General features: G+C 33.1%; 4 protein-coding genes across 5 annotated transcripts; 1 reads left to right on the top strand and 3 right to left on the bottom strand.

Annotated features, from left to right (window-relative positions):
• Positions 1–959: 959 nt before the first annotated feature.
• On the bottom strand, positions 960–4,877 carry LOC130804646 (deSI-like protein At4g17486). The gene is made up of 3 exons (XM_057669164.1): positions 4,559–4,877; positions 2,618–2,905; positions 960–1,341 (listed from the first exon to the last, which is right to left on the bottom strand). The coding sequence occupies exons 1-3, from the start codon at positions 4,689–4,691 to the stop codon at positions 1,079–1,081; spliced, it is 684 nt and encodes a 227-aa protein (XP_057525147.1). The 5' UTR covers positions 4,692–4,877; the 3' UTR covers positions 960–1,078.
• A 2,609-nt stretch (positions 4,878–7,486) lies between these two features.
• On the top strand, positions 7,487–25,664 carry LOC130804645 (uncharacterized protein At2g39795, mitochondrial). 2 transcript variants are annotated; one of them, XM_057669163.1, is made up of 4 exons: positions 7,487–7,806; positions 12,333–12,661; positions 13,258–13,458; positions 23,450–25,664. In XM_057669163.1, the coding sequence occupies exons 1-3, from the start codon at positions 7,594–7,596 to the stop codon at positions 13,415–13,417; spliced, it is 702 nt and encodes a 233-aa protein (XP_057525146.1). In that variant the 5' UTR covers positions 7,487–7,593; the 3' UTR covers positions 13,418–13,458; positions 23,450–25,664. The 2 variants fall into 2 exon arrangements, with proteins under 2 accessions (XP_057525146.1, XP_057525145.1); XM_057669162.1 differs by lacking the exon at positions 23,450–25,664 and having other exon boundaries at positions 13,258–16,905.
• Positions 16,913–18,295, bottom strand: LOC130804644 (zinc finger protein 3-like). Its single transcript, XM_057669161.1, has one exon. The coding sequence runs from the start codon at positions 18,117–18,119 to the stop codon at positions 17,295–17,297; it is 825 nt and encodes a 274-aa protein (XP_057525144.1). The 5' UTR covers positions 18,120–18,295; the 3' UTR covers positions 16,913–17,294.
• On the bottom strand, positions 22,314–23,455 carry LOC130804643 (zinc finger protein 3-like). The gene has a single exon (XM_057669160.1). It carries the CDS (start codon positions 23,312–23,314, stop codon positions 22,484–22,486), a length of 831 nt encoding a protein of 276 aa, XP_057525143.1. The 5' UTR covers positions 23,315–23,455; the 3' UTR covers positions 22,314–22,483.
• Positions 25,665–27,027: the final 1,363 nt, after the last annotated feature.

Genomic DNA, 27,027 nt, shown 5'->3' with positions numbered 1-27,027 from the left:
CGAATGTCGTATCGTGTCATATCATATCAGAGATATCCTTACAATCATGGGCTCTCCTTAATATTTAAAATTTAGTTTTTACAATAAGTATAAATAAATTTTATAAATTTTGACCCGATAATTTGATTTTTTGACATATTCCACCATAAATTCTGACTTCGGCACAAGGGCCATGACACCTTCACATTAGTCATTACTTGACCAAATATAAGAACCTTGACGAAAAACAACTCATGAAAACGACTGACCCTCACAAAGCCTGAATTTTTATTGCTTCAATATATACTTCTATAATCCATTTGCCTAACTAGTTGACAAGATAAGAAAATGACTCATTCATTTAGAATATTTGCCTCCCTCGATGACAATTCATGTGAGCAATCTAGGATATCATGTTTCTTTGGCAAATTACCATTGCCAGGAGTGGTTGTCTGTTGACTTGTTTGACTAATTAAAAATATTCGTTTTACTAGCTATTAGTCGATTATTCAAGTAGAGCATTATAGATGTGTAGTACTTATTTAATGTTTATTAGATAAGAAGTATTTTAAAAATTTCGATTCTGGCTTAAAAACCAACATTTTTAGCTAACTGAAAAGCCATTTATATTTTTGGTCATTTGATCGACCAAAAGTCAAAAATCAATCAATCAGCCAAAATCTCATTTGTCAAACACATCCTTTGAAAAGAACAATGAAGTATTGCAAACCTAACTTCAAATCTTGCAACGTTTGAAAACTCGAGATCCAATTTTGACTCCACCCGACATATTACAGCACGAACTCGAAACATAGTGAGATTTCGGGAAGTACTAAAATTTCACCCTCATACTTTCACGCGTACTCGTTGGGGGGTACCAAAGAGTTAGAACTGTAAAGAGATATCAAGAGTATAGGCCAAAATCAAGAACATGATACACTTTAGACTTGAGAGACTGCTGTATTACTTTGCTTAGCAGCTGGTAACAGAAACTATGAATTATAATTTTAAAAATAATCGAAAACTCTCGAATTCTACCGAAGGAGTCTGCATTACAAATTTACATTGCAAACCTAAAAGTAAAGAAGATAAAGAACCTCTATGAAACAGCTTCGGGTGGAGGGTAAGCACAAATCACAGAAGACGATGGAGGAACACACCGTCTCTGCCTTCTACTTCGGCTGGCAGAACTTGTGGAACAATCCGATAATGTAGATGAATTAGAATTCGACGGATCAAACCTACTCGATTGGCTTCTCAACTTTTTTTTATCTACATCACCTCGGTTCTTATTTTCAGCTCTAATATGGCGAACCTTTGATTCATTCAAAGCTGCTGGAAGAACGCACTTGCACAATAAACCTTGACGATGATTGAGAAGAAAATGGATTCAGCAAAACATATCGATTGTTTTGATTTCGAATAAATTCTTATGGTTTAAATCTAAATAATTTACTGATTACAGCCTTAAAGTTTGGGACTTCTCCGAATTACAGCCTTAATGTTTATTTTTTTGCGAATTACTGCCAGCAATGTATCAAAGTCTACAACGCTCAGGCCAAATCACAAAATTCAGACCATTTAGATGATTCGAAAAAGAAATTTAGGGTTGCGAACAACAAAATAATCCAATCACAAGGAAACCAAGGCATGTTTCAATCTTACCAACTTGCAATGAAGCATAGAGCATTTTGCGGTTTTTTGGAGTATTTTTGTAGTTAAAGCTAAACCCCTTAATTGGGATGAATCTATACATGAGATGATGTTATCATGACTAGGGGATTGGTGGGTATCATGATTGAGAAGCTTAATAATTAACACATTGACACTTACAAACAATTCTAACTAACCTTATAGGCTTATACTCTCAACCACCCTCTCCCACTTTAATCTAGTAATCATTAAACTATAGGTAGAAATCTGTACACTGGCCCCAAAAACCAACACGAGTCTTTTCCCGCATACTTTATTCCCACTTGTGCACACTCAGGAGGCAATCATCCTAATACTACTAATTAACTATAGAGTTTTCCACAAACGATCAACCTTGAAAAGAAAATATAGCTTGTTGATATAGGTAGTCTTTAAAGCTCGTTATTTCCATCTTGATCTCAACTCGGAGCACACTTTATGCACCAAGAACAGAATCCACTTTAAAGCTCGTTTATTTCCATCCTGAACTTTATGCACCAAGAAAATATAGCTTGTTGATATAGGTAGTCCTATCAATGCTTTCAAAGGAGCATACTATTTCTACTAAAAACAAGAACAAAAACACAAATCCTCCTTCTTTACACTAGATGTTGACAATGGATAACAACAAATAACAAACACACCAAAGGGTTTTCACTTTTCACTCATTAACTAATATATTCCTCAACTTTCAGCCGCCCTAGTACAAATCATCACTATCAAAAGAGGAAGAAAAAACAGTCTTTTATATGGAGCATTAATAAATCATAACATAAGGTTAAGGAGAAGGTCACACCACTAAAAAGCACTTAGTTGAAGCATGAGTCATCCATCAATCCTTAAAGCATTTCATAGTGAGAAAATGTAATAAAAATTTGTCACATAATCATCATTGGAAATAGCATAAGCACAAAGCATGGAATTATATACAAAGCATCAAACTTACCTAGTCGAGCTAGTCGATTGACCCAGCTTGGAATCGGCTTTCCAGTCAAGCGTATACATAAATCATTGCAGAAGTGGTTACAGTTTTTGCTAATGAGATTATAAGTATTGCCAAAGTACTCTTTCGAAAGTTTCTCTATCAATGTATGAACTTCCTTAGCATCCAAGTCTGTTCTCCCTATCAAGATTGATTTTCGGTATGTGAAGCCCGGGCACTGCTTGGGTTCTACTTCAAATACTCCACTTGCGGAATGTTCATGAGCGCCAAAAGCATACTCGATGTCATGAACTGAACCAAATTCAACATATCAGTTTCACTATAGCAATTAGAACACTTAGCTATCAAGAACTAAGTTACTTGGACAGAAGTTGGACTCGGGGATTGATGTGAGATACTGGTACGCTTCCAAGTGTGAGATACGTCTAAATATTCAATTTTACGCCTAAATTGAAGTATCTAAGTGTCATGTCAATGTTCGAGCATCAAGGAGCATCAAGGATTAGGCACGGTACGTGAAGCAAAATAAAGAATTTGAGTAACATAGATCAAGAATATAGTAAACACATACTGCACTTCGAATCACAACGGTAAAGAACGAAACACATTAAATCAAAAGGCAAATGCAAATGGAAATGATTGGTTACAGAATTCAAATCTATGCAAGTATGCAACATGGGCTAGATTTCTCGAAATGGAGATATGATTCACACGGCTGGGCAATTTTGTAGGATGTAGTATATAACATTGCTCCATGAATCAGAAATCTAGCACGTGGTCTGTTGAAAATTCAACCAAATTCAAATTACCCTAAAACAATCAGACTAGTTTTTAGCATGTGTAAGGTGTCCGATCACACAAGGAGCCTCATGAATTAAGGCATTGTTACCTGGAACAACATTCGGCTCGGAATAGGAAATGGGAACGGGAACAGGAACAAGGAACGAATTCTTGATTGACTCGGAAACTATTGGGTACAAGAAAGAAACATTATATATAAAAAATTGTTTTTAAGTGGAATTTTTTTTGGTTTTCTAGGTTATATCTCGTTTTTTCCTCCCTTCTTTTTTCTTTAAGTTGCAAATGGAGGGCAAAATACTTTTTAAAAAAGATCTTCCACACTGGGATGTCACCTTAAGCGATTTGCTATGTTCCACGTTCCATATAACTATGAATTAAGGCCTCAGAAGTTGCTTTTCATTAGTTTACGTTACTTTTACTTTATTTTTAACCTCAAAATTGATAAAATTATTGTGTTTTTTAACGCTGCCCCCAGATGCAATGCTCAATTTCCAAGCACCTTCAGAGGTAATATACAGTACATAACACTGCAAATACAGCCACAATTCCCTAAAAGTGGGGGTCTAAACCTTGGATCCACACTATTTACACTTACAAGATCATAATCCCAGAATCAAATATACAAATTTTAAATATCTCATGCAACAGTATAAGAAATCATTAAAGAAGACAAAAACAAGATATGTAAAAGATAGAATTCATAATCTCATCAAATACTCTGATATTCATCAGATTTTCTGGGTAAAAAACCCTTGATTATGAATAATTGGATCTCAGATTTTCACTATCAGTGAGAATTAAATCATTCTTTCAATCAATTGAAAAATTCTCAACCAAAAACCTATCTTAATTCAAGCTAATTCATACACTTAAAAGTTACTTTCCAATCAATGAAATAAAAAAAAATTAACAACCCAATTTCAGCAACCAAACACATTTAAAAAACAAAAAAAAATAAGCAATCTTAAATAAATCCCATTGTTAACTAACTCAAAATAAAATAAACCCACATTTTAATTTCACAAATATCAACACCAAATACTAAAAATAGATCTGAAAGTAATAAAAATTGCAGAAATTTAGCTATGAAAAAAGAGAATTTTTTTTAAAAAAAAAAAAAAGAAAGAAAAGAAAAAGATATACCTTGAACACCAGAATGGTAAACACCAAGACCAAGCCAATAAGCATAGCCATTAATGGGAGTAAGATCATACACATTCAAGTAAACTGGTACTATACCAGTTTTCTTCTTCTTTGGTACCATTCTACACAACATTTTCTTTTGGATCCTTTTCTCTTCTTTCTCTCTCTTGTTCTTTCTGAGCTTTTTTGTGCTTTCTCTCTCCTACTGGATAAATTTAATAATATATTGCTATTTGCTATTCTTCTCGGGCTTTACACTTCCACTACCCCTGTATACTGCCCACTACTACCATGTTCATCATAATGATCATCAATTTATTTCGGATGTTATTCAACTTGAAAATCTAAAAAGATAAAAATGATAATGTGATAAAATAGTAAAAATATATATTTTGCCACAAAATAAGAAAAATAGGTGAATAAAAATAAGAAAAATAATCTCATCAATTGCCTATTTATTATGAATAATTCCTACTTTTATTTATTTTTAAATAATCAAACTTTTGTATATATTTTTTTGTTAACAACACTTTTTGTTGGATTTTAACTGACTACCGTATATACCTACCAACAAAGGAGAGCAGGGATAGACCAACAAAGAATAATAATGAGGAAGAAAAAGCGAGTATAACGGCTCATAGATGCCTATAGTAACCGGTTAAAATGTAGGAAATAATGCTCACAAAAAAAGCTAAATTATTTAGAAATAATCAATAGTAAAGATTATTCACAACAAATTTGTAATAAGTGAGATTATTCATGACAATTTTTCCTTAAGTTAGTTGTACGGATTATAATTAAAGATAGAGCGAAAATTAAACGTTAAACATAAAACATAAAACATTAAAAATAAACATAAAACATAAAACATAAAACATAAAATATAAAAAATAAAACATAAAATATAAAACAATAAACATTATACATTAAACATTAAACATGAAACATAAAACATAAAAATAAACTATAATTCATTAAACATAAAACATAAAAACATTAAACATTAAACATTACTCCCTTTGTTTCTTTTTGTTTGTCCATTTTATCTTTTGTAAGTATTTTTTAGCAAATTTTAAGCCTTAACACTCTAAGTATGTATCATAAAAAAATATAAAAATTATATATTAAAAAACTTTACATCAAGACAAATCTAAGATCTCATATGAATATATTTTATCTTTAATATATACTTCAAAAATCTAATTTAAATTTCTCTTTCTTAAAGTGGACAAAAAAAAATCCAACATAAAACATAAAATATTAAACATTAAACATTAGATATTAAACATATAATATAAAACATTAAACATTAACCATAATTTAACTACGATATCCCTATCCCTAGTCAGGTCCTCGAAAAAAACGGAGGAAGTACTACATACTAGTCTACTATTATGACAAAAATGTAATGTCTCTAATTTGTCTTAATTGATCAAAAAGTTCTCACATAAAAAGGTCAAATAACACAAATGCAAATAGACAGAGTCATATCCTTTAATTTTGATGGAAGAAAATAGTATACTCTTTAGTTTGCAAAAAGTTTTGTATAGATTTAATCCACACTATTTTAAAGTAGACAAAGCTAATAAAATAAGTATATATCAATGATTATACATAATTATACTTGTCAAGTATAAATACTTTTTATTTTAATACATTTGAAATTTGGTCTACACTATAATAATATAGACCAAGTCTATAAAATATTTTGTCCTCCTACTTTAGAGAGTATCAATAATAAATATTCCTAGTAGTACACGACTGAAGCTCAATCACAAATGTACTCTCTCTGTGCCATGAATTTTGTTATATTTTCTTGTTTTTAATACATTCGTTCTAAACTTTTGTTTTGATTCAATTAATACTTATATACTTCGCATTGATCTATTTAAATACCAATTAAATATTTACAATACATAAAAAAATAAGAATAATCTAATCAAGACTCATTTAGAATCCGTTTAAAATTATGGATCCAGCGTATCAAGCTAGTCTAAATACGAATCCACTAAAAACTAGTAACTCTGGGTCAAAATTCGATTGAACCAGACCCAAACCGAAAGATTGAATAAATAAAGTTTTTTTATAAATAAATTACTAAAAAAAGCTTTGGAAAATTTTAATTAAAATAAGCGTCTTCATGTAAGAGCCTAAGGTTCGCTATTACTAACAGTGAACGAGATGAAAAAAATTTACCATGACTTTATTCACCGTTACTAACAACGAACAAAGATGGACAATGTCTTGACGTTTGTAGGGAAAAACAAATTAAAATAAGTTTGTTCGCTAACAAACTTGTTATTTTTTTATGTCTTCAAAAGTTATAATATTGTCTCCCTTTTGTTTGCTGTGACTAATAGCGAACGAAATATTTTTTTTTCTTGTTCTCTATTAATAACAACGAACAAATCTAACCTTAGGTTGAACACAAAGATACTCATTTTGAAACGTAAAATTTTCCAAATTTTATTATAAAATTAATTTATAAAAAAAGCTTATTTTATTCACTTTTACACCCAAACCTGACTCATAATCGAAAATTTGAAAAAAATAAGTAAAATAATATAAAAACTCAAAAAATAAGTATCTTTTGAACTTTATTTCCAAAATAAGCACTTTTTTCCCAGTCCAGAGGTTCGACATTGTTCGCTGTTAATAACAGCAAACAAAAGAAATTTGGTAAAACAAAGTTAAGATCTTTGTTCGTTGTTAGTAGCGAACAAAAATTTTGACTTTTTGTTGTCCAAACCTTTTTGTTCGCTGTTATTAATAACGAACAATACCGAACCTCTAAATTAGGCAAAATATATATATATCCTTATTTTGGAAATAAAATTCAAAAATTACTCATTTTTTAACTTTTTTATATGAATTTACTTGTTCTTTTCAAATTTTCACCCATAATCATTATTTTGGGGCTTGGGCCTTTAGTCGCGGTCTCGCCAACTCAAGTCAACACCTCTGAAATTTTGTACGGTATCCGTAAATTCCATAATCTGAATTTGAAAAACCCTCCTTCTACCCCCCAAAATCCCATGGCTTCCTTTTTCAGAGCATCCCGAAAATGGCTTCTTTCTCCATTTCGTCTCTCCTGGAACTTTACTCATCATCTACGCGTACTCGAATTCCCGACTCAAATGCAGACTTACTCTTCAGTACCGAAGGTCCGATCACCGTTTGATTCCAATATTATCCGAATTCTTCGCAATGAGGTTCAATATCAGACTGAATATGCTCCTCCGCACGAGGTATTATCTGAATTATTTCGATTTTTTTTCCAGAAGTTATTGAATTTGAATACTGGAATTGGATTATGTAGGAGTATTATCATTTTAATATTTTGGTTGAGAGTGATAAAATGTTTTTGATGCTGCGAACTGAAAACGATGTTATCAGTCTGAGGAATTTAATGATCATTGTTTCGTTGTGGAATTGATTTAACTAAATTAATGTCAGTTTGAAATTTTATTATTGATATTGGTTAGATTGAAGTACAAACAATTACAAAGCGTTAACAAATCGGGGAGTGAGTGATCTTGCTTGCAAATGTGAGAAATTTATGAATCTTGGATGTGGAGTTTGAACGAGTGATCTTGCTAGCAAATAGGTGAATCTAATAATGGTAATTTGATAGTGGATAACCCATTGTTGTGAAGTGGACCTCAAGGAGCAACAATAGTCGATAAGAGACAGATAACACACAAAAATAAGGCAAACAAACTACAATGATAAACAAGCACAAACACACTAACATAAAAACTAAATGAGTATCCTTTATTACCCTTCTCCAACAATCAAAACATTTGTAGTTTTTTAATGTAATTTTGACAAATTACAACTAAAATACAATCAATCAACATTCTCAATGTGTTTGCTTACAATTGCCCTCACTCTTGTAATTTGCTCAATCCTAAAATGATTTTTTTTCTTCTTTTCCAACACTATTCTCTGGTTTTCGGGGCATTCTTATAGTTCCAAGAATTTTTGAGAAATCAAACCTTGTAAGCCACAAATTCTTCACGCATTTAGCTCTAATGTAGTGTGTTTAGTCGAGCTTAATTTTTTAAAAAGCGTGATACACAAAAGATTTTTAGAGACACTTTTTCACAAAAAAACTCAAAAGTCAATTTTAGAACATATGTAATCCTTAAAAGAACACGACATTCATATTGTATTAGCAACAAGCTTAAAAAATTCATTGTTGCAGTCTACACTACTTTAGACATAATTATTATAAGGAGAATATGAAGAATACCATAGTTATTTTCTTCTATTTCACATGCTTTGTTTTTTTAACGATGGAAGCATCAATTTTTTGGACTTCATATTCAAGTAAATTTTGATTTTGAGTTTCAAAAAAAGAAGCTTAAGTTAATTACCTCGCCCAATAAGGAGGCGCACAAGGCGCAAAAAGCATCATGGTGCACTAAGAGATGTGCCTCTTGTAGTGGACTTTGGTTCACCTACTTGATGCATTTTCAGCCAAGCCTGACCTTGAGGCGCATTTTATGCAAATTAAGGCACACTTTTTAAAACTAAGCTTTCAAGCACCTAGGTTGCCATTACGTATTTAGTTAGCTATTCAGTTATGCAAATCATTTGGTCGTCAGCACATGCCATTACCACAATCTCAATCACTTGCTTGACCGATTGCTCGAACGACATGTCGACATCCACTTGCTTTTGTGAGCTCCTCTTAGATGATTTAATTCTTAATATTACAATCTCCCCCTCAAGACCAAAATTTTCCTTCTTATTCAAATGTCACCCTTTTTGGTAACCTACATCTTACACCACCAAATTTGTAGCGTAGGCATCCACCACCTTTATGAAACATATACAAGTTGGTCCAACTCCATTGTCCCTTCATATACACTAGTCTTCCTCTCGTGATCTTCATAGCTTCATCACAAGCTTTAAAGGTACACCTCTTCTCTAATTTTCCAAGTGATGAGGTTCCTTACAAACTTAAGTACATACTTCACATCTAAAAATTTCTTGTGTCAACATCTTATGTCACAACCATAACTTACCCAATATCTTTAAACTTCTTTTTTTCATCTTTAGGCTTGGTTACAAGGCCTCCATTACATGATTCTAAGCTTGTGAACTTCTTTATCTCACAACATATATAAAGTGAGCAATCGAAGTTCATCATTCATACCCACTGACAAGTACCTTCTTCATTGACAAGGAGTGATGTACAATCTAAAGCGACCTCCTTTTGCTCATCAATATCTTTTTTTCCCTTTATCTTTCAAACTCCTCATCTTCTAATGTATTTCTTCATCACCTTGGACATAAATTGTAAGTACATCTTCTTACTGCAATAGTAGAAGCCCTTGCATCTATAATTTTGTCTCTCTTAAGACTATAATATCCCATCATTCATTCTTTCTTGAGCTTTAACTTTATGAAAACTCCACGCCATAAACCTATACTCACCTATCCCCTCTTCTTCTTAAACCCTCATTATGAATCTATCATTCTCCCTCAACACCTCAAGACTTGGAACTATCATAAGTGATCTCATTCCTTCGAATAAAAAAGCCTCACGCTGTGACACTGCTGTTCAATAGCTTTTTGGAAGAGTTGCCAATAATAAGAAAACTTGCACTTGATAAGTATTCAATGATTCAACAATTAACAAACTTAATGATTGAACAACTTGTCATGGATTTTGAAGCATCAAATACCCAAAACTTCTTCCACGAAATCCTTGAATTGGTCTCTTTCAATTAGTTATACTTGCTTTAGGGAGTAATCTCTAGTTGGATTGTGCTTAATGTCTTCTACTTCACAGAGACCCACTTGGTCTCCTCTAAGCTTGTTGGCTTGCTTTTCTCAAGCGCCTCATCAATGTGTTATTGAACCAACAAATATTTAGTCAAACTTTTCTATTATGTAAGTCTTTTTTTCATTAACTTTTCACCTTCACCCATCTTCTTCTATACTTTTTTTTAACTACGAAAATGTTGATTAACACTAAAAAAGGAAAATAAAGTTTAAATTATTTGAACTTGTGTCAACAATTTTCCTTGTTCATACCTCTATGGGTAGCTTCTTCTCAAGGATTTTACATGCGTGTTACCGTCTTTCTTCTCAAAAAGATATAGGAAAGGTTAGGTTTTTTCTAGAATTAAATTCATAAATATAGGATTTATTTTAAGTGTAATCGGATAATGTAGCATCTAGTATTTGTTTATGAGTCTTCCCGTGACATATATTTACCATGTTATAATATACACAATGGTAGCATGAGAGAAAAGAAATTTTGCTTTGATTCTGATTTGTTAAATGGACTTGGGAGTGTAGATATAAAAGTATATGGAAAGTAGTATTTTACATAGAGAATCAACAATTGTGGTTTGTTGGTCTTTCATTATCTCTATTGATATAAGTTAATGCTTTTTAAAAGACTTACATTCCCATATACTTATTGTTATAAGTTCTTATGTTAGAGTGCTATGTTTTTTTTTATTTTCTTTAATTAAATACATTTAGGCCTTTCCCTTTATTTACATTGAGTTGGACATGGTGAAATAGATCTAGGAGACATGTTGGTATGAAGTTTTGTGTGAGAGTTATCTTTGTTTAAATTGTGTTCTTGCGTATCAATTCTAAGTAGGAGCTATGGATGCAAGTGATAGAATATGAATGTTTAGGATAATTAGAGGTGAGTAGTTTGTGTAGCGTAGTGTAGTGTAGGTACCTAAAATGATAATAAGGGTTTGAAGTATACAATAAAACAACATTATTATCGTGATAATAATATATAATAATATGAATGGTGATCAAGTAAAGGTAGAAATGAATTTGAGGTTGTAACCCTTAACTTTAAAGTGTGAAGGGATGTATTTACTTGCTATTGGTTTTAAATCTTTGATGTTAGAGAAGATCAATACAATGTGAGTGGAGTAAAGTTTTGTATGTCAAGATTGGCGTTTGATAACATGAAATTAGATTTGTTATAATGAACCAATAGGAGTTGAAAAAACCACTCCATTGGTTGCCTTGCTCATTGTCCAGTGGTGGAGCAGTACTACACTACATTATATCTCCGATGCCGTTAAAATGGGTGTTCATGTCGGCCTAGGTGGGGTAAGAAGGTTGGATGATCAACCTTGCCTTAAACAAGGAGTTTGTTTTTGAACCACCCTTGCAAAAAACCATCTGCACCTTAGAATGTGAGGGAGACTAAGGATAATATAATTTGAGCATTCTTAGAAGAGCATAGAGATGTTGGAATTTGGATCTTGATTGTTTTTTGTTGAAAGGTACGTGAAAAACATCAATGAATGATGAGGGATTCTCTGCATGTTAAGTGGCTTGATTAAGTAGCTCATCCCTTGATGGGCATTAAGCCTCAATGTTATCTTAACAAATTTTCTAAAGGACGATGAATTTTTTGCTTGTTGTGGCTTTAGGTTATTCGTGCATAGTGACTAAAGTGAATATGATTTTGCTATTAATTGAAGAGTAAATTTTACAAGGACAGAATAGTAGGAAATGTTGATGGACTTTTTATCTCATTCTTTGACATAGTAGTACATGATTAGGGTTGAAAGTAGCAAGACAAAAGTAAATCCTGGCTAAGTGTATCAATTAGTACCTATACAACTACATATAAAATGGGAAACTTTTGTGCTGACAGATTTTTCTTGCATCTTATAGCAGTATGCTGTACACTACTACACATCTTTGTCATAGTTATTTAGGATGTTCTGGTATGTAGATTATAATCTATTTCTTTGTTTATTATCCGAATATGCAGCCTCCTGCAAGTTTCAAATTCTTTTCTGTTGAAGATTGCCCGGGTGAGGTATATGTAAGACTTCGACGCAATTTTGGTGAGAAAGAGGAGATCAAAGTTGAGGCTACAATGTTTGATGGTTGTGTATCTGTACCTAAAACTGGGGATTATGCTGACAAAGAAGACATTCATTTTCATATAAGCTTGCTTATTGACATATCGAAGGGAGAGGGAACTGATGGATTAGGATTTTTGTGCTCTGCTTGGCCAGATTACTTGGAGATAATGAAAGTCTACAACTTTCGTGAGAGCAAATTGCAGCCTAAAGCCTACATGGGACCTAATATAAGGTACTGCCTCTTTGTCTAGCTATTAGCTCCATGTGTGTAGAATTCGTTAGGTGACCTTATGCATCTTTTAATATTTTATCTATTACTCCTATACCCCCCTGAGATCACTCCTCAAGGGGGATGATAGAAAGATTAGGAAAATGGAATAGTGGGTGTTTTAGTGGGGTATTATAGGTGGAGTCATGTCCTTTAGTAGGGTAATTATGGTTTGTAGTAAAAAGAAGTAGGTGGGGTAAAAATAGTAATGGGGCAAACTCAGTGGTCGAAGGGAGTACATTTTTTGTCTTCTCAGAAATCATAATTTTTTGAAATGAGTGGACCAGCAGTGAACTTCACCAAAGTGTGTTAAGGATTTATTTTTTTCCGTCTTTAATATGTTCAAGGGACATATATGGTTATAAGCGATGTATTCTTGAGATCAGGGTGTGTTTTGATCCATTAATTCATAGCCCCTGGCTCTCTGACTGACATGTCCCACATTCGTATTGCAATGTGATTTAGGACTTTTGTATTGCCTGATGGCCTGTGTGTTTACACTGTTTGTAGCTTAATTGCAGCTCTCATGATTTTCATGTTGATTGTGTTTATTTTTTCAGAACCTTGGACCCCAAGCTCCAGAAGGCACTTCATGAATATTTGGAAGCAAGGGGAGTGAATGATGAACTTGCTGTTTTCTTGCATGAGTATATGGTCAACAAGGATCAAACCGAACTCTTGAAATGGTTAGAAAATGTCAAGTCTTTTGTTGAACTGTAGAGTGCCAGATGTTCTGGCTCCACTTGGAGATTAACTGTATGGTAATGACATTGATTTTTCTTTAAATCTTTTTATAGATTGTAGGGGTATAGTATTAGTATGTTCTTTAAAGTGGTTAATGTGCATATTAAGGTCAAACTTGCTCATGTATTCTGTTTATTTATGCTTGCATGTTGAGTACTCTCTGTGCCACTAGTTTTGCTATATTTTCTGTATTGAGATGTCTCAATGATTTTGCTTAATGGAAATGTCTCCACCACGTTTGCTTACATCAAAAACTTCTCTCTTTTATACCGTTCACGCAATTAAGCTTTTCGTCTTTTTCTCCCAACCTGCACACCTAGTTCAATCCTTGTACTAAATTTTAATTTAGTCATCTAAGTGGGACTGGGGATTATTATTAAGTTATTAGGCTAACACTAAACTAGTTTTATAAGATGGAGAAGGATCATTATGAGAAATTATCAGGAACAGGTTTTGTTATTTAGTGATAAGTGATAACTGATTTTGTTTTAATTGGAGTGCTTTTACATGCTTCTTTTTGTAGTCTGATGGAAATGAGTGTGTAATCAATATGACCTACAATCAAGCAAGCTTATTTTATTGGTGGCTAACTGGCTATGGCATGGCTCATGAGACCCTGATACATGAATCATAGTGAAACTGTTGGATTAGATCTCAATGCAATGTCCTTGCTTGAGATTAGTCTCTTGTTTAGTTGGCTTTCTTCAAATAAGGAAGTGGAGGAGAAACATCCTAGTTTCCTATTTCTCCCAGAATCGTGTCACATAGCATTGAGCTAGAACTGTTGGGATGCTTGTTTAAAGTGGTTATTTCATCATTGACCATTAAGACTTGAATCTAACTCTTTGTTCGTGGTAATGGTATTGGTATCGGTTTTTTGGACGTGTGAATTCTTTTGTTATAATCATCTGCACTTGTCTTTTGCGTATATCTCTTTGTTTTATTGGCATCTTCGAAAAAGAAGTCCGTCACCAGTTGAATGTTAGATTTCAGGTTTGATATTTTGAATTTCCAGCGCTATCTTTGCTGAGGGTCTTATTGCTTCTTTGATGTCAATTAACCAACTAGTTTGTTAGCTTTAGGGTGTGTTTGGATGAAAAGAAATGGAGGAAAAGGAAGGAGAGGGATTTGGAGGGGGAAGAATCCCTTATTTGGATAGCAAATTGGAAGGGAGGAGATCTGGTGGGAGAGAATTGGAAGGATTTTATGGATATTTTTTGTTAAGGTTCTAATCTCTCAAAAGTTGAAAAGATTTGAAGGAAAAACTCTCATTTTCCTTCCTTTGCCTTCCATTCCCTCCTATACAAACAAGAATTATTTTCCTTCCATTTCTCTTCCCTTCCTTTCCCTTCCCTTCCTTCCCCTTTTCTCCCTTTCTTTTCTCACCAAAATTATTATCCAAATATAGTGTTAGAGCTTTGTTCCACTTATACCTCAACAGGTAGTCGTTTCCTTCTTTAAGTTTCTAATACTAAGTTTTGGTTCACTCAACTTATGAAGTAGGTAAGATTGATTTGATTGAAGATATTGGTTCAGTGTTTATCATACAATGAACTCTGCTGGATGAATTTGCCATTCAAGGTGGCCTTTGTCTATGATTTTGTTGCCCTTTATGTCCATTTCTCTATCGGAGAGCCGATCACGTAGACTGACTGAGGCAGGGTTAAAGAAATTTTGGCTCAAAAATATTGTAATCACCGAGACCACATGTTAGGGTTCTAAATATTATGTTTACACCATTTTGATCTTAGGCCTGCATGTCCAATTTTGACCTGCCCCGAACTCTTTAATTCTCTACATAAGTGTTAAGAAAATGCTGCCTGTTCCATGAGCAACTCAAACCATCGCAGTTGCCGTTCACCTGAGCAATCTAGCACTAACTTCAAAGTTGTTCTGACTTTTAACAAACCTGCCTTGGTGCCATAGGCTAAGCAGTAAGAACACTTGGCTATAACAACTCTTTACTACCCAAAACATAGGTGTATTACCCCTAAAATGGGAAATTTTGTTGACCTTTTCTTGCTTGCTATACATGGTCAGTTTAACATATAGAATTCAGTTAATCAAATGTGTTTTACTCACGACGTCCCGCTTAATTTGAATTATTTTCTAATTTTGGTTGTCCTACTAATTTTGCCGCATTTCCTTATTTGGAAATGGATCTTACCAGAATTCTTTTAATCTCATCCATACATTTCAATGCTCCTTTTATATCATCCATGATCCAACCATTTGATTTCTTTCTTCAAAAATTACCAAATTCCCACAATTACTTAAAACCCCACATTTGCAAATTTAATGGGATATAGTACCTATGATATAATGGGTGATACTCAACGGGGTTTGCTTAATGATTACAATTATGGAGAAAATTTAAAGTTGATGAGGAAATAAGATGATTGTGAGCCCATTTTTCTTTTGCCATTCTGTATGCTTTGTTGTTGAAGAGAAATAGAAGGGCCCATCGTTGGTTGTTATGCTTAAGTAACAAGGTAGAATGTCATAATGCTCTGGTTGTGAAGAGAAATTCTTTGTTAAATGGAATTTCTAACGACATTAGAGGTGTTAATTTGATACGAAATATAGCATTTGAATCATTTATTGAAAACAAGCTTAGAAGTTTAGGTCATTTATAAATAGCCATAAAGTTCAATTTTAATAGTCACTATAAATCAAATAGTACAAACATTGTAACCATGTCACAGGTGTTCAATCAACGAATCGGGGTTTTGATTTGTGAAGAAGATAATGAGGAGAGAGATTGATGAGTTTGAAGCCATTGTTGAAGCTCAAGGTTGGAGATGGTAGATGAGAGAGAATAAGTTCAATTAACTAGGTTGGGTTAAGGGTCAAAGGTAAATTGATTTGGTTAAAAAGGTCATTTTAGAGGTTAGCAAGTCATTTTATTTTCTGGTGATCAGAATTCGATGAGATGGTTACAATATAATGCTTGCACTATTTGATTTATAGTGGTTATAACTCGTAAATATTGAATTTTGTTACAATAATCTATAAATGACCTAAACTTCACTGACTGTTCATAGATGATTATATATCATACACACTTCCAATTGCTTGGGATCGTTAATATCTTATTAGTGGGTGGAAATTGGAAAGTAAGTGTCTGATTGTCTGCTTACTATTTGAGATGTTACACGCTATATCAGCAATCTGCGACTTCTCATTCTTCTTATTCTTTAGGTTATTCATCAGGCATATTTCTTTGATAGGAGCTCGAAAAGGGGAAAATTTAAAACCTAGTGCAAACTTAAGGCTCATTAGGAATTCTTTGTCACTTTGTTAACTATGTGTGTTCTGTTTAAAGCTTGATATTGGGTTGCTTAGAGTGTGAGTCATGAGTCAGGAGTCAGGAGTCAGGAGTCAGGATTCAGGACATAATATAAGGGATGGTCCGTACGGATAGTTCATGGACACTATCATAACTCTTTGGTTTCATCTAATAATGGATTGTAGTAAAATAACTCATTATATTATTTATGTCTTTTATTTAATGTGAAGTTGCATATAACATTTGCAATCAATATTCAAGGTTCAATAGGAAACAATCTTCACTTATGCAAATGTATTGGCCATTTGACCATAATAATTTGCTACTATATCGGTTATTTGACCTCCCTAGTTTTATTTCTAACTTGGCCCTGCTATATGATGAAGGAAGCATTATACATGTACCAGAAAAACTTTTTTTAAAAAAATATCTTTACTTTTGCCATTAGCTAATTTACATAATATCTTGAAAGAGAAGCTAAAAAATCTTCAAGCATATTGTAGCAAACGTCTAATACTAGAAAGGAAAAAAGAAAAATTCTTTTAGACAAAAGAGGGTACATTCTTAAAGACTGAGGGATAAATTAAGCTTTGTGGAGTCCTCATGATTAGTTTTTATAGGGATATCACCACTCCACCAGAAATTAGTAACCCCTTCATCAACACCAAACCTACCAGCGCCACCTCTTGACGATTGTCCCACGGTGGCGCTACTGTGGTAGGTATCCAACACTAGCTTCCCTACAGCAGGTTGTTGTTCAATAGGTAACCTTAACCACCCATGGTGTCCATACACATTTCTGGAAGAAGACATTGCAGGACTCATATTAGAAGGTGGTTGTTTATGAATCATTGAGTGTACCTGAATTCCAAGGGATCTATTGAGGGAACCATGTAGGGGTAACGAGGCAATGTTTGGATAACTTGGTTGTGGATGATGTATGTAAGGATGCCCAAACGCTGCAGCTGTTGCAGCAATTGTAGCTCCTATTCTCTGATTTCGTTTTGCGATAGTCCGCTCTCGTTTGTGAGCGTTTTGGTGTCCCCCTAGAGCTTGCGAGCTGTAGAATTTTCTCTGGCAATAATTGCACGAGAAAACTCGGTGCTCGCTTTCTGAACCTTGGGGAGTTTCTGTCGAACTCTGAGATGATCCTACTTTTATGCCGTCAATCAGATTGAGTTCCCCGTCGTATTCATGGCATGAATCTGATTCATTCCATGAAGCAGTCTCTTTTTCCTGATCCTGATTCTGATCTTTGTCTTGAGATTCGACTGCTGCTTTCTGTTGCTGATACTTTAGTGGCCTGCCAAATAAACGCGGTACACCTTGTGCTGCAGAAATAGAGCTTGATGTTCCTGAAAGACATGGTTCTAGCTCTGTTTGTTCCATTTTAGGATGCTCTTTCTCTGGTGCTTGTATTTTATACTAAAGATGAACCACAACTCATAAGAGTTGCTTTTGATGCAAAGAGAAGGCTTCACTTTGAGTTGTTTCCTATTGGGTTTGAGTGTCTCTAAGTGGATCTAAGCTCAAGGACTTATTTATTCAGTACGTATACTTTTTTATTTGACACTACACGTTATGCTTAGTTATATCTAATCCAAGGGGGCCTCTTTTCAAAAAAAATAAAGAAAGATTTAAGGGGAATTAATTTAAAAAATAAAAATTAAAGGGGCAAGTGCTAGTCTATTCCTCCTATTTACATATTATTCTCATGAAATACGAATGTCCCACTGATGTTTGGGACATTTTTAGGGATATTTTGTTATTTTAATGTTATTTTTTGAGGGAAAAATGATATTTAAAATTGTACGATTTGAGACATTTCTGCTAACATAAATCTGTGTCAAAAAAAAGTTAACACTTTTTTGGCTAAAAATAACACCTTTTTAGTAAAAAAGTAACACTTTTTTGTCAAGCAGATTGGTTCTCACGGTTCTCATATAAAGATGGTTTTCATTTGAACTTCTTCCTCTCTCTATATATATATATGAAGAAGTTCAAGTGAAGTTTAAGTGAGAATCATCCTTATATGAGAATCGTGAGAACCAATTGGTCAAACAAAAAAGTGTTACTTTTTTACTAAAAAGATGTTACTTTTAGGTAAAAAAAGTGTTACTTTTTTTTAAAAAAAGATGGTATTTTTAGACAAAAAAGTGTTACTTTAAGAAAAATATTCTGAAAAAAACTCACAATAAGGTGTTACTTTTAACATAAAAAGGTGTTATTTTTCGAAAAAAACGTATTACTTTATATTTATATTTTTTTTTTCTGAAAGTAACACTTTTTTTGTTAAAAAGTATATATATACACATTATTTGAAATTCGATGATTTTGTGCATTTATGTTAACGCGAGTGTGTTGATAATTGCTTTGTGTTGTGTGGATTCCTCACATAGGTAGGATGAAGGAAAGGGATGATAAATCCATTTTGGATTTAAACATAAAAAATTTCATTCATGTACTTTTAATAGTTCGGATATATTTAGAATTCTCTAATTTTCAAGTTATTTTTGGAGCAAAATTGTTTTTTTAAATTCGATGATTTTACACATCTCTCTTAACACGAGGTCGTGTCAAGAATTGCTTTGTTTTGTGTGGATTCCCGTGATTGGTGAACTGGACCCATATTAGTTGTAAAGATACTCAGTTGGAGTAGAACTGGACGCATATGATGAGACTTTTTTGTTTGAATTGATAAGTTTTCTGAACATAAATTTGCCATTAGGCTAAGACTGAAACTCATGTGGGTTTATACCTGTTGGAGGTTAAGGGTTGCTCCAGTTATGGGGGGACAAAGATAACCTTGTACTTGTAGATTAGATTATAAGCTAGAAGCAGCTTGTCCCATGTCACTTGGGGTTTGTTCCTTTTGTAAATTTTGATGAAATTATACTTTTCTTGCCCTTGGGTGTTCCCTACATTAATTATTTGCCCACTCATTAATAAACTACATATTTCACTAGCCTCCTTGTGCACTAACACCAAAACTATTTGTTAATTTCTGCCAAAAGATGGTATAATAACCACTCCAAACCTATCATTGCTATTTGCTAGGGGTGGTAGCATAGCCTCTTGAAAATATATATTACACTTTTTTTTCAATCACAACTCCTAATTCTGACCAAAATAATTTGAGAAAAAATAAATCAAATTGGTAAAAATCTTTACGTACACACAAAATCCTAAATATTCATCGTATAGGAAACCAGCCTAAGCACTCGAGTATATACCTCTAATATTTCCCTTCCAACTTTTCGAATCAGCCGGATTTTTAGTATCGATATCTTTTACTATTCTTTAACCGCAGTGTTATAAAATTGATTTTATAAAACGTACAATATATATGATATCTCTTAATCAGGTCTTATCTCGGTGGGAGCAAGTATCGCTTTCCTCAGATTAGGTCATGGGTTCAATTCTCACCTAATTTCCCTTCCCCAGCCTATTATGAAAAAAATACTTCAAATCTAGAGGTAGGAGAGATTACATTGACAGATTGCTAGGGTTGATATGTGAGAAAATGAAAACATATTATGTTTAATCATTCTGTGTCACTCAATGTCTAGTGTTAAGGTACTTGGTGTTTCATGTGAATTACTTGATGATGGTGGTCCCATTAAATAGGTTTAATTTACTATTGAATGATGGCTGGATGTTGGATAGAAGGTCAACTATCATGAACTAATTTGGTCTATACTGTAATGATTATAAGAGCACATAAGAGTCTCAAAATTGGAAAATGCGGTGAAGAAATTTAGGAACAAATCGTTTTCTTTTAGGTCTTTGTCTAGGAAATTTTATTGTTTCAGATACTCCTTACTTTTTTGTGGGTTGCCATGAGTGCATTCAAAATTTCTATTCATATGAAAGATTATCATGTGTCTTTTCAAGAGTCAAAAGAATTGGCTATTCTTAATCTTAGATTAGCAATAATTGCTTAAACGATTGTAATTCATCATTAAGATTTGCAACGTTCACTTGTTCTGCAATTCTGTTTTGTAATTGTTGCCTAAGTTTGAGTGTATTCATTCTGCTTTTTACTCCACTTATTTTATATCTTAGGTTAGCAATGATTATACAGGCTGCCTTTTGGAATAGAGCAAGTGAGAGTTGGTTGGTATTTCAGATTATTGAGTTGGATTCAGGGTCTAAGTTTTTCTAGTCGAGTCATTTTAAAATCTGTTTTATACTATGCTCGCATCGTATTCTTGTCGGGTTCTACCATAATCGAGTTTTAATACGTAGTACAAAAGTATTGGCCGCGTCATAATTCGTAAATATTTGCAAACTTACTGAACCGGTATAACCAGCATCGAAGAGGTGTAAAAAACCACGTGCTAGACAGTTTCCAGCGATATTTAATAGTTTTGGCCAATATTTGGCGGTATGACAACCACAGTAACAGTTACCGTATTTTCATACTATGTTCCTCAATAATTAGGCCAAATTGTAATAATGGTTGCTCCATTACACAAAGGTCATCTTCTAACATCACAATTCTTTTTACCTTCCTTTCCATGTTAGTTGCAGTATCCCATGCATAAATAAGTAATAAAGGAGTGAAATGTGGCCGAATCGGGCGTATCCAAGTGTCACATAATACATCAGACTCCTGCCAGACTGCATTATGTACAGTGCATGCTGATGATTCGTTTATCTTCTGATTCCTCGTTTAATTGTCAGATTGAGTATAACTGATTAATATAATGTAGGGCTGTACAAGCTAGCTAATATTATTCCTATAGGGAAGCACACTTGTGTCTGAACTTATTAGGTCTCTGACTGATTACAGAATATTGTAATGTGTTAATTTGTTTGTTTATCCTTGTGTTATCTTCTCATTTATTGTCAGTTGCTATATATTCTAATCTGTAGTGGTTGTACTTGTAGCATGCATCTTCTTTACTTCTAGTCATCATCTTATTTTCATATACGCTTGAAAGTTGAACCTTTTTGGTGGGATTCTCATCAGTTTGCACTTAACCCTTTTTTTAATTCATGATAAAGTATGCATGTACATGTCATAGTATTCCCTTTCCTCCTCTCTTCTCTTTAATAAAGGAAGCGTCGGTAAGACTTCACTCTGACTTGGGTATTTGTGTTAGACATATACGTGTTAAAGTATACAACTCTGTCTTTTTCGAAAATTTTCATAACGTTGTCATAACTTAAACATTAAAATGTTTACGGCCTCTTACTCATGCTTGAATGTCAAGGATATGATATTAACACGATGATAAAAAAAGTAATCATGGATCGCTAATTTGAACGGAAATATGATTTATCCCTATATTCCCAATTGAATTTGCTACATTATATGTATATTTTTGTTCTATAACAATTGATTTATACGAGTATTTTTGTCATGTGGTTACTTGATAGAATGTTAAGGATGTCACATTAATACTCTTTGTGAAGATTAACTAGTGCATAAGAATACTTGTTATCTTTCTTTTATGCGTGTTGTTCTCCTTGGTTAGCTGATTTTCATTTAGGTTTTTAATTTGGTAATTTACAATGATATTTTAAACTATTTGATCTGTTGAACTGAATTGTAGGATGAAGAAAACATAGTATGTATGCCCAAAAACCTTTGAATAAGAAAATCTTTACTTTTGCCATTTGCTAATTTACATAATACTATCCCATAAAGGAAAGAGGTCAAGCTAACATTTTTCAAGCATATTGTAGCAAACTGTCTAATTCTAAAAAGAAAAAGAAAATTCCTTTTAGACAAAAAAGGAACATTCTTAGAGACTGAGGGATAAATCAAGCTTTGTGGATTCCTCATGATTACTTTTGATAGGACTATCACCACTCCACCAACCACTACTAACCCCTTCATCAACACCGAACCTACCAGCACCGCCTCTAGACGTGGGTCCCACAGGGGCGCTACTGTGGTAAGTATCCAACACTAGCTTCCCTACAGCAGGTTGTTGTTCAATAGGTAACCTTGACCACCCATGGTGTCCATACACATTTCCCGAAGACGACATTGTAGGAGTCATGTTAGAAAGTGGTTGTTTGTGAATCATTGAGTGTACCTGAATTCCAAGGGATCTATTGGGGGAAGACCCATGTAAGGGTAATGAAGCAATGTTCGAATAACTTGGTTGTTGTTGATGGTGGTGTAAATACGGATGCCCAAACGCTGCAGCAGTTGCAGCAATCGTGGCTCCTATTCTCTGATTTCGTTTAGCTATTGTCCGCTCTCGTTTGTGTGCATTTTGGTGTCCACCTAGAGCTTGCGAGCTGTAAAATTTCCTCTGGCAATAATTGCATGAGAAAACTCGTGGCTCACTTTCTGATCCTTGTGGGTTCTCTGTCGAACTCTGAGATGATCTGACTTTTAGGCAGTCAATGAGGTTTAGTTCCCCGTTGAATTCATGGCACGAATCTGATTCGTTCCATGAAACTTTCTCGATCTCTTGTTCCTGATCCCGATCCTGATGTTCAACTGCTGGTTTCCGTTGCTGATACTGTAATGTCCTGCTGAAAAAACGCGGTACACCTTCGTGTGCTGCAGAAATTGTGCTTGATGTGTCTGAACGACATGGTTCTAGTGATGTTTGTTCCATTTTGTAAGAACAGAAAATAAGTTTGTGCTCTTTTTCTGGTGCTTGTATATTTACACTATCAAAAGAGTTGCTTTTAATGAGAACAGAATTGTTCACTTTGAGCTGTTTCCTGATTGTTTTTTTTGTTGTTGACAGTGAAACCTGAAAACCAAACACAAAGTATTAAGTACACCAGTAGTAGCAGTATAATTCAGGAGGGATTAAATATTGAGTTGAGTCAGAGGAGGAAGGACTGAGGACCACTGCCCAATCAGGAAACACCACGTGTTGAAAGGTGATTTGAGTTTTGTTGTATATATAGAGCTAGTTCCAGGACCTAAATTTTAACCGTAGGTGTTCAAAAACAGGCTTGAGGATCCGAATTTTACCCAACTTTGTAACCGAATTTGATTTGACCTAACTTCAAAAATGATTTACAATTATCTTTAAAAAAATAAACACAAAATTCAATTGTAAACCGACCTAAACAACTAACCTGAAATGAACTCGATGACCTGAATAAACACCTCTAATTTTAACATTGTGGGGTAGAGCTGTTCACAAAAATATTCCTGACGACTTCATATTTACTCGACCTTATAATGAATTTAAAATTATATAAAAATAAATATGGACACAAAATTCGATTTTAAACCGACTCGAAACACATGACCCAAAATCGACTTGATGACTCGAATGAACATTACTGATGTGGATATTCGAAATTGATTATATATATGATATTTAGACTAAAACAAAAAATATTTTTATGATAATCTTGTATATATTTTTTATATTAGATGAATTTTGGAGTGTTTGTGTGCATTAACTTTTTTCTGAATCTGCCGCTAGGTCTGAGCATCCTTAGCTAAGCCTTTACCAGAAGTGTTCAAAACAGATTCGACAATCCGATATTCACTCAATCTTATAATCGAACTCGATTTGACACGACTTAAAAATGAATTTAGAATTATGTAAAAACCAACATACACATAAAACCCGTTATTGAACCGATCTCAAATACCAAACCTAAAATTAACTTAATGATCCGAATAAACACCTGTAATCCCTACTAGGTCTGCCACTGTATAGAGCACAGTGGCAAAGATGATGACAAGTGGCCGACAAGTTAATTGGGAAGGTGAGGTGGATTAGTGTTGTTAATACTCTCTTGATTGTGGTATTCAATGCTGTATTATTATTAATTTAGCATCATCAAATCCTTAAAGTAAACCCCTTGAGATAAGTATAATCTTAGCTTTTGTTTTTATTATGATTGAAAACCAAACTCATGTGACTTTTTCCTAATAAATACTTTGCGTAAAAAAGGCCTTTGAAAAGATAGAACTTGGTTAGGGGAGGTTTTATTGTGTTGTACTCCTATTATTAAGTGCTATTTGGCACCTTTTTGTTGCAATTTGGGATTTTCTATTCATATTATGATTATTAATATAATATTAATTAGTATTATTAACAAACTAACCCCCCCTCCCTAAATGATTCCATGTTGTACAGCTATGTCTAATCAAATTAAACCAAATCTCCTTTATTAGATCTTTGTCTCTCTAATTAAAGATTTCTTTGACACCTGAATGAGGAGAAAGTTGTGGAACTTAGACTACCCCTTTAACTTGTAATTATAAAGTTTTAACTACTAGAAAAAAAAAAATAATAAAGTAGCCTACTTTCATCAACTTACTTTTGTTTTTTTTATCACATTTTTATATTGTTATAGGATTGTGTTTAAATATTGTATTTGGCTATTTTATGAAAATGTATTTATTTTTTTATTTTAAATTTTTTTTTTATTAATGATTGAATTTTAGGTTTGAAACGCTTATAAAGGTGCCTGGATATGAATAGATGAAGTGAATTCTTAAGAAGCGTCTTATAACGTCTTAACCAGCCTAAAGGCAAACCTTCCAAATTGACTTTGAGTACTTTTTGCTATTAGCTATAGAAGAAGATTATTTGATGCAAACACCTATCGTGTATTTCTCTAGTTTTTTTTTCTTATTTTTCTTGATTTTTTGAAAAATTTAATTTACTTTTTATTAGATTTTGAGGAGCCTCACTCAAAAGCTAGCAACGCCTTCACCCAACACCTGGGATCTAGGCCGTAGAGATCCTTATATAGCACTCTACTGGTCCTAGATTATATCTCTCTTTTAAAATTAAAATCTGAAAATTAAGAATTCGACGCAGTTACAAAATGAACGCCTCATCAACATATGGCTAAGTTAACAAAAAATGATATGATTAAAAGCTTTTTCCAACTCTTCAAAGATAACATAGTATAATAGTGAGATCATGTACTCAAGATTTGCTTTTTTTTTCTTTTTCCCTAAATAAGATTTATTTAGGTATGAACATCTATGTTACTTGAGCTTTGATCCTTGAGTACCTAACCCTACTTCCCACTTACTCACTTTTCCCTCTTCTGACTTTTTTAGCCCATTTCCATAACTAGTTAGAAGTAGTTGAAAGTTTAGATTCTTTGAGATTGATTAGTATGTTGATTTTAGGAGACATCTTTCATATTACTTTTTAATTTGAAATATTTTTTTTCATTTGTAAGTGGAATTTCTGAAGAATATAACCTTTTTTGTATACCATCGTGTAACACGATCTCTTCTATTGCTAGATTAGCTTTAGTAAATGAAATAATATATTTATATATTAGTATACATTCTAATAAAGATAAAAAAAAGTATGTGAAAAAATACGATATAAAAATATAAGACAAAACTTCAAATATAGGGCCTCTCAACAATAAAACTATTCTAACAACCACTTAGTTGTAGTTTCTTGTTTGGAAGTTGAATGCTGGTTTGTTAGAGATATTTTCATGACTTCAAAGCTTAGATATTGAATTGGTTGTACGGATGAAATATTGGTATAGTGATCAATGATTTATATTTGATCTAGATCTACACCTAGTAGATTTGTATAATTACTATACACATGATGACCATACCTTGGAATAATTTGGGGTTTCCTTATGCATAATCATTATTGTTATTATGATATTTTGTTCCATATTTTATGAAATCTAAGCAGATATATAAAATATTTAGACGTGTTTTGATTCAGAAAAAAAATCAAATTTACAATGTTTTTTAGATTAATTTCTCATTTTTTTTGTCATGAAATTATAAATCTTTAAAATAATTCGAATATCATAATTTTAACAATAATATTTCTTATTGAGTTCCACGACTTCTACTTGTATGCCAACGATACAAAGCGTACAAGTCTATTTCACTATCCTTTTGAGACGACTATTCATATTAATATTTTTCGCACAACATATGACTATTAGTATTTATCGCAAAGTCATTCTCCAAAGTAGATATACAAGGGGTTGTTCACCTCACAACGCTCGGCCGCGTTACCTCACCTCGCATAGTTTGGACCCCTAGATCCTTCAAACTAATACCAATAATTCTAATTAATTAAACAAAATTTTCTCAACTTTCAAGATTCCTTCACTTTAGCACATTTCCATGGATGTGTTCTATAGACTATAGTGGATAGATTTTAATAAATACTCGATCTGTCCTTTAGAGTTTGCTTTATTTGACAAAAAACTCTTATATTTTCTTCGTTTCATAATATTTTCTATATATATTTGACTTTTTACGCAATTAAATGTATTATTTTGATTATTTATATATTGAAATATGCACATTTAAAAATTATAAATTTTAATTTATAAAAGCATGTAAATAGAC

This window comes from Amaranthus tricolor, chromosome 17 (genome assembly GCF_026212465.1).
Source record: "Amaranthus tricolor cultivar Red isolate AtriRed21 chromosome 17, ASM2621246v1, whole genome shotgun sequence".
In the NCBI taxonomy this organism is placed as follows: Eukaryota; Viridiplantae; Streptophyta; class Magnoliopsida; order Caryophyllales; family Amaranthaceae; genus Amaranthus; species Amaranthus tricolor.
Note: the sequence above shows the minus strand (reverse complement) of the source record. Positions and strands in the feature narration are given on the sequence as shown.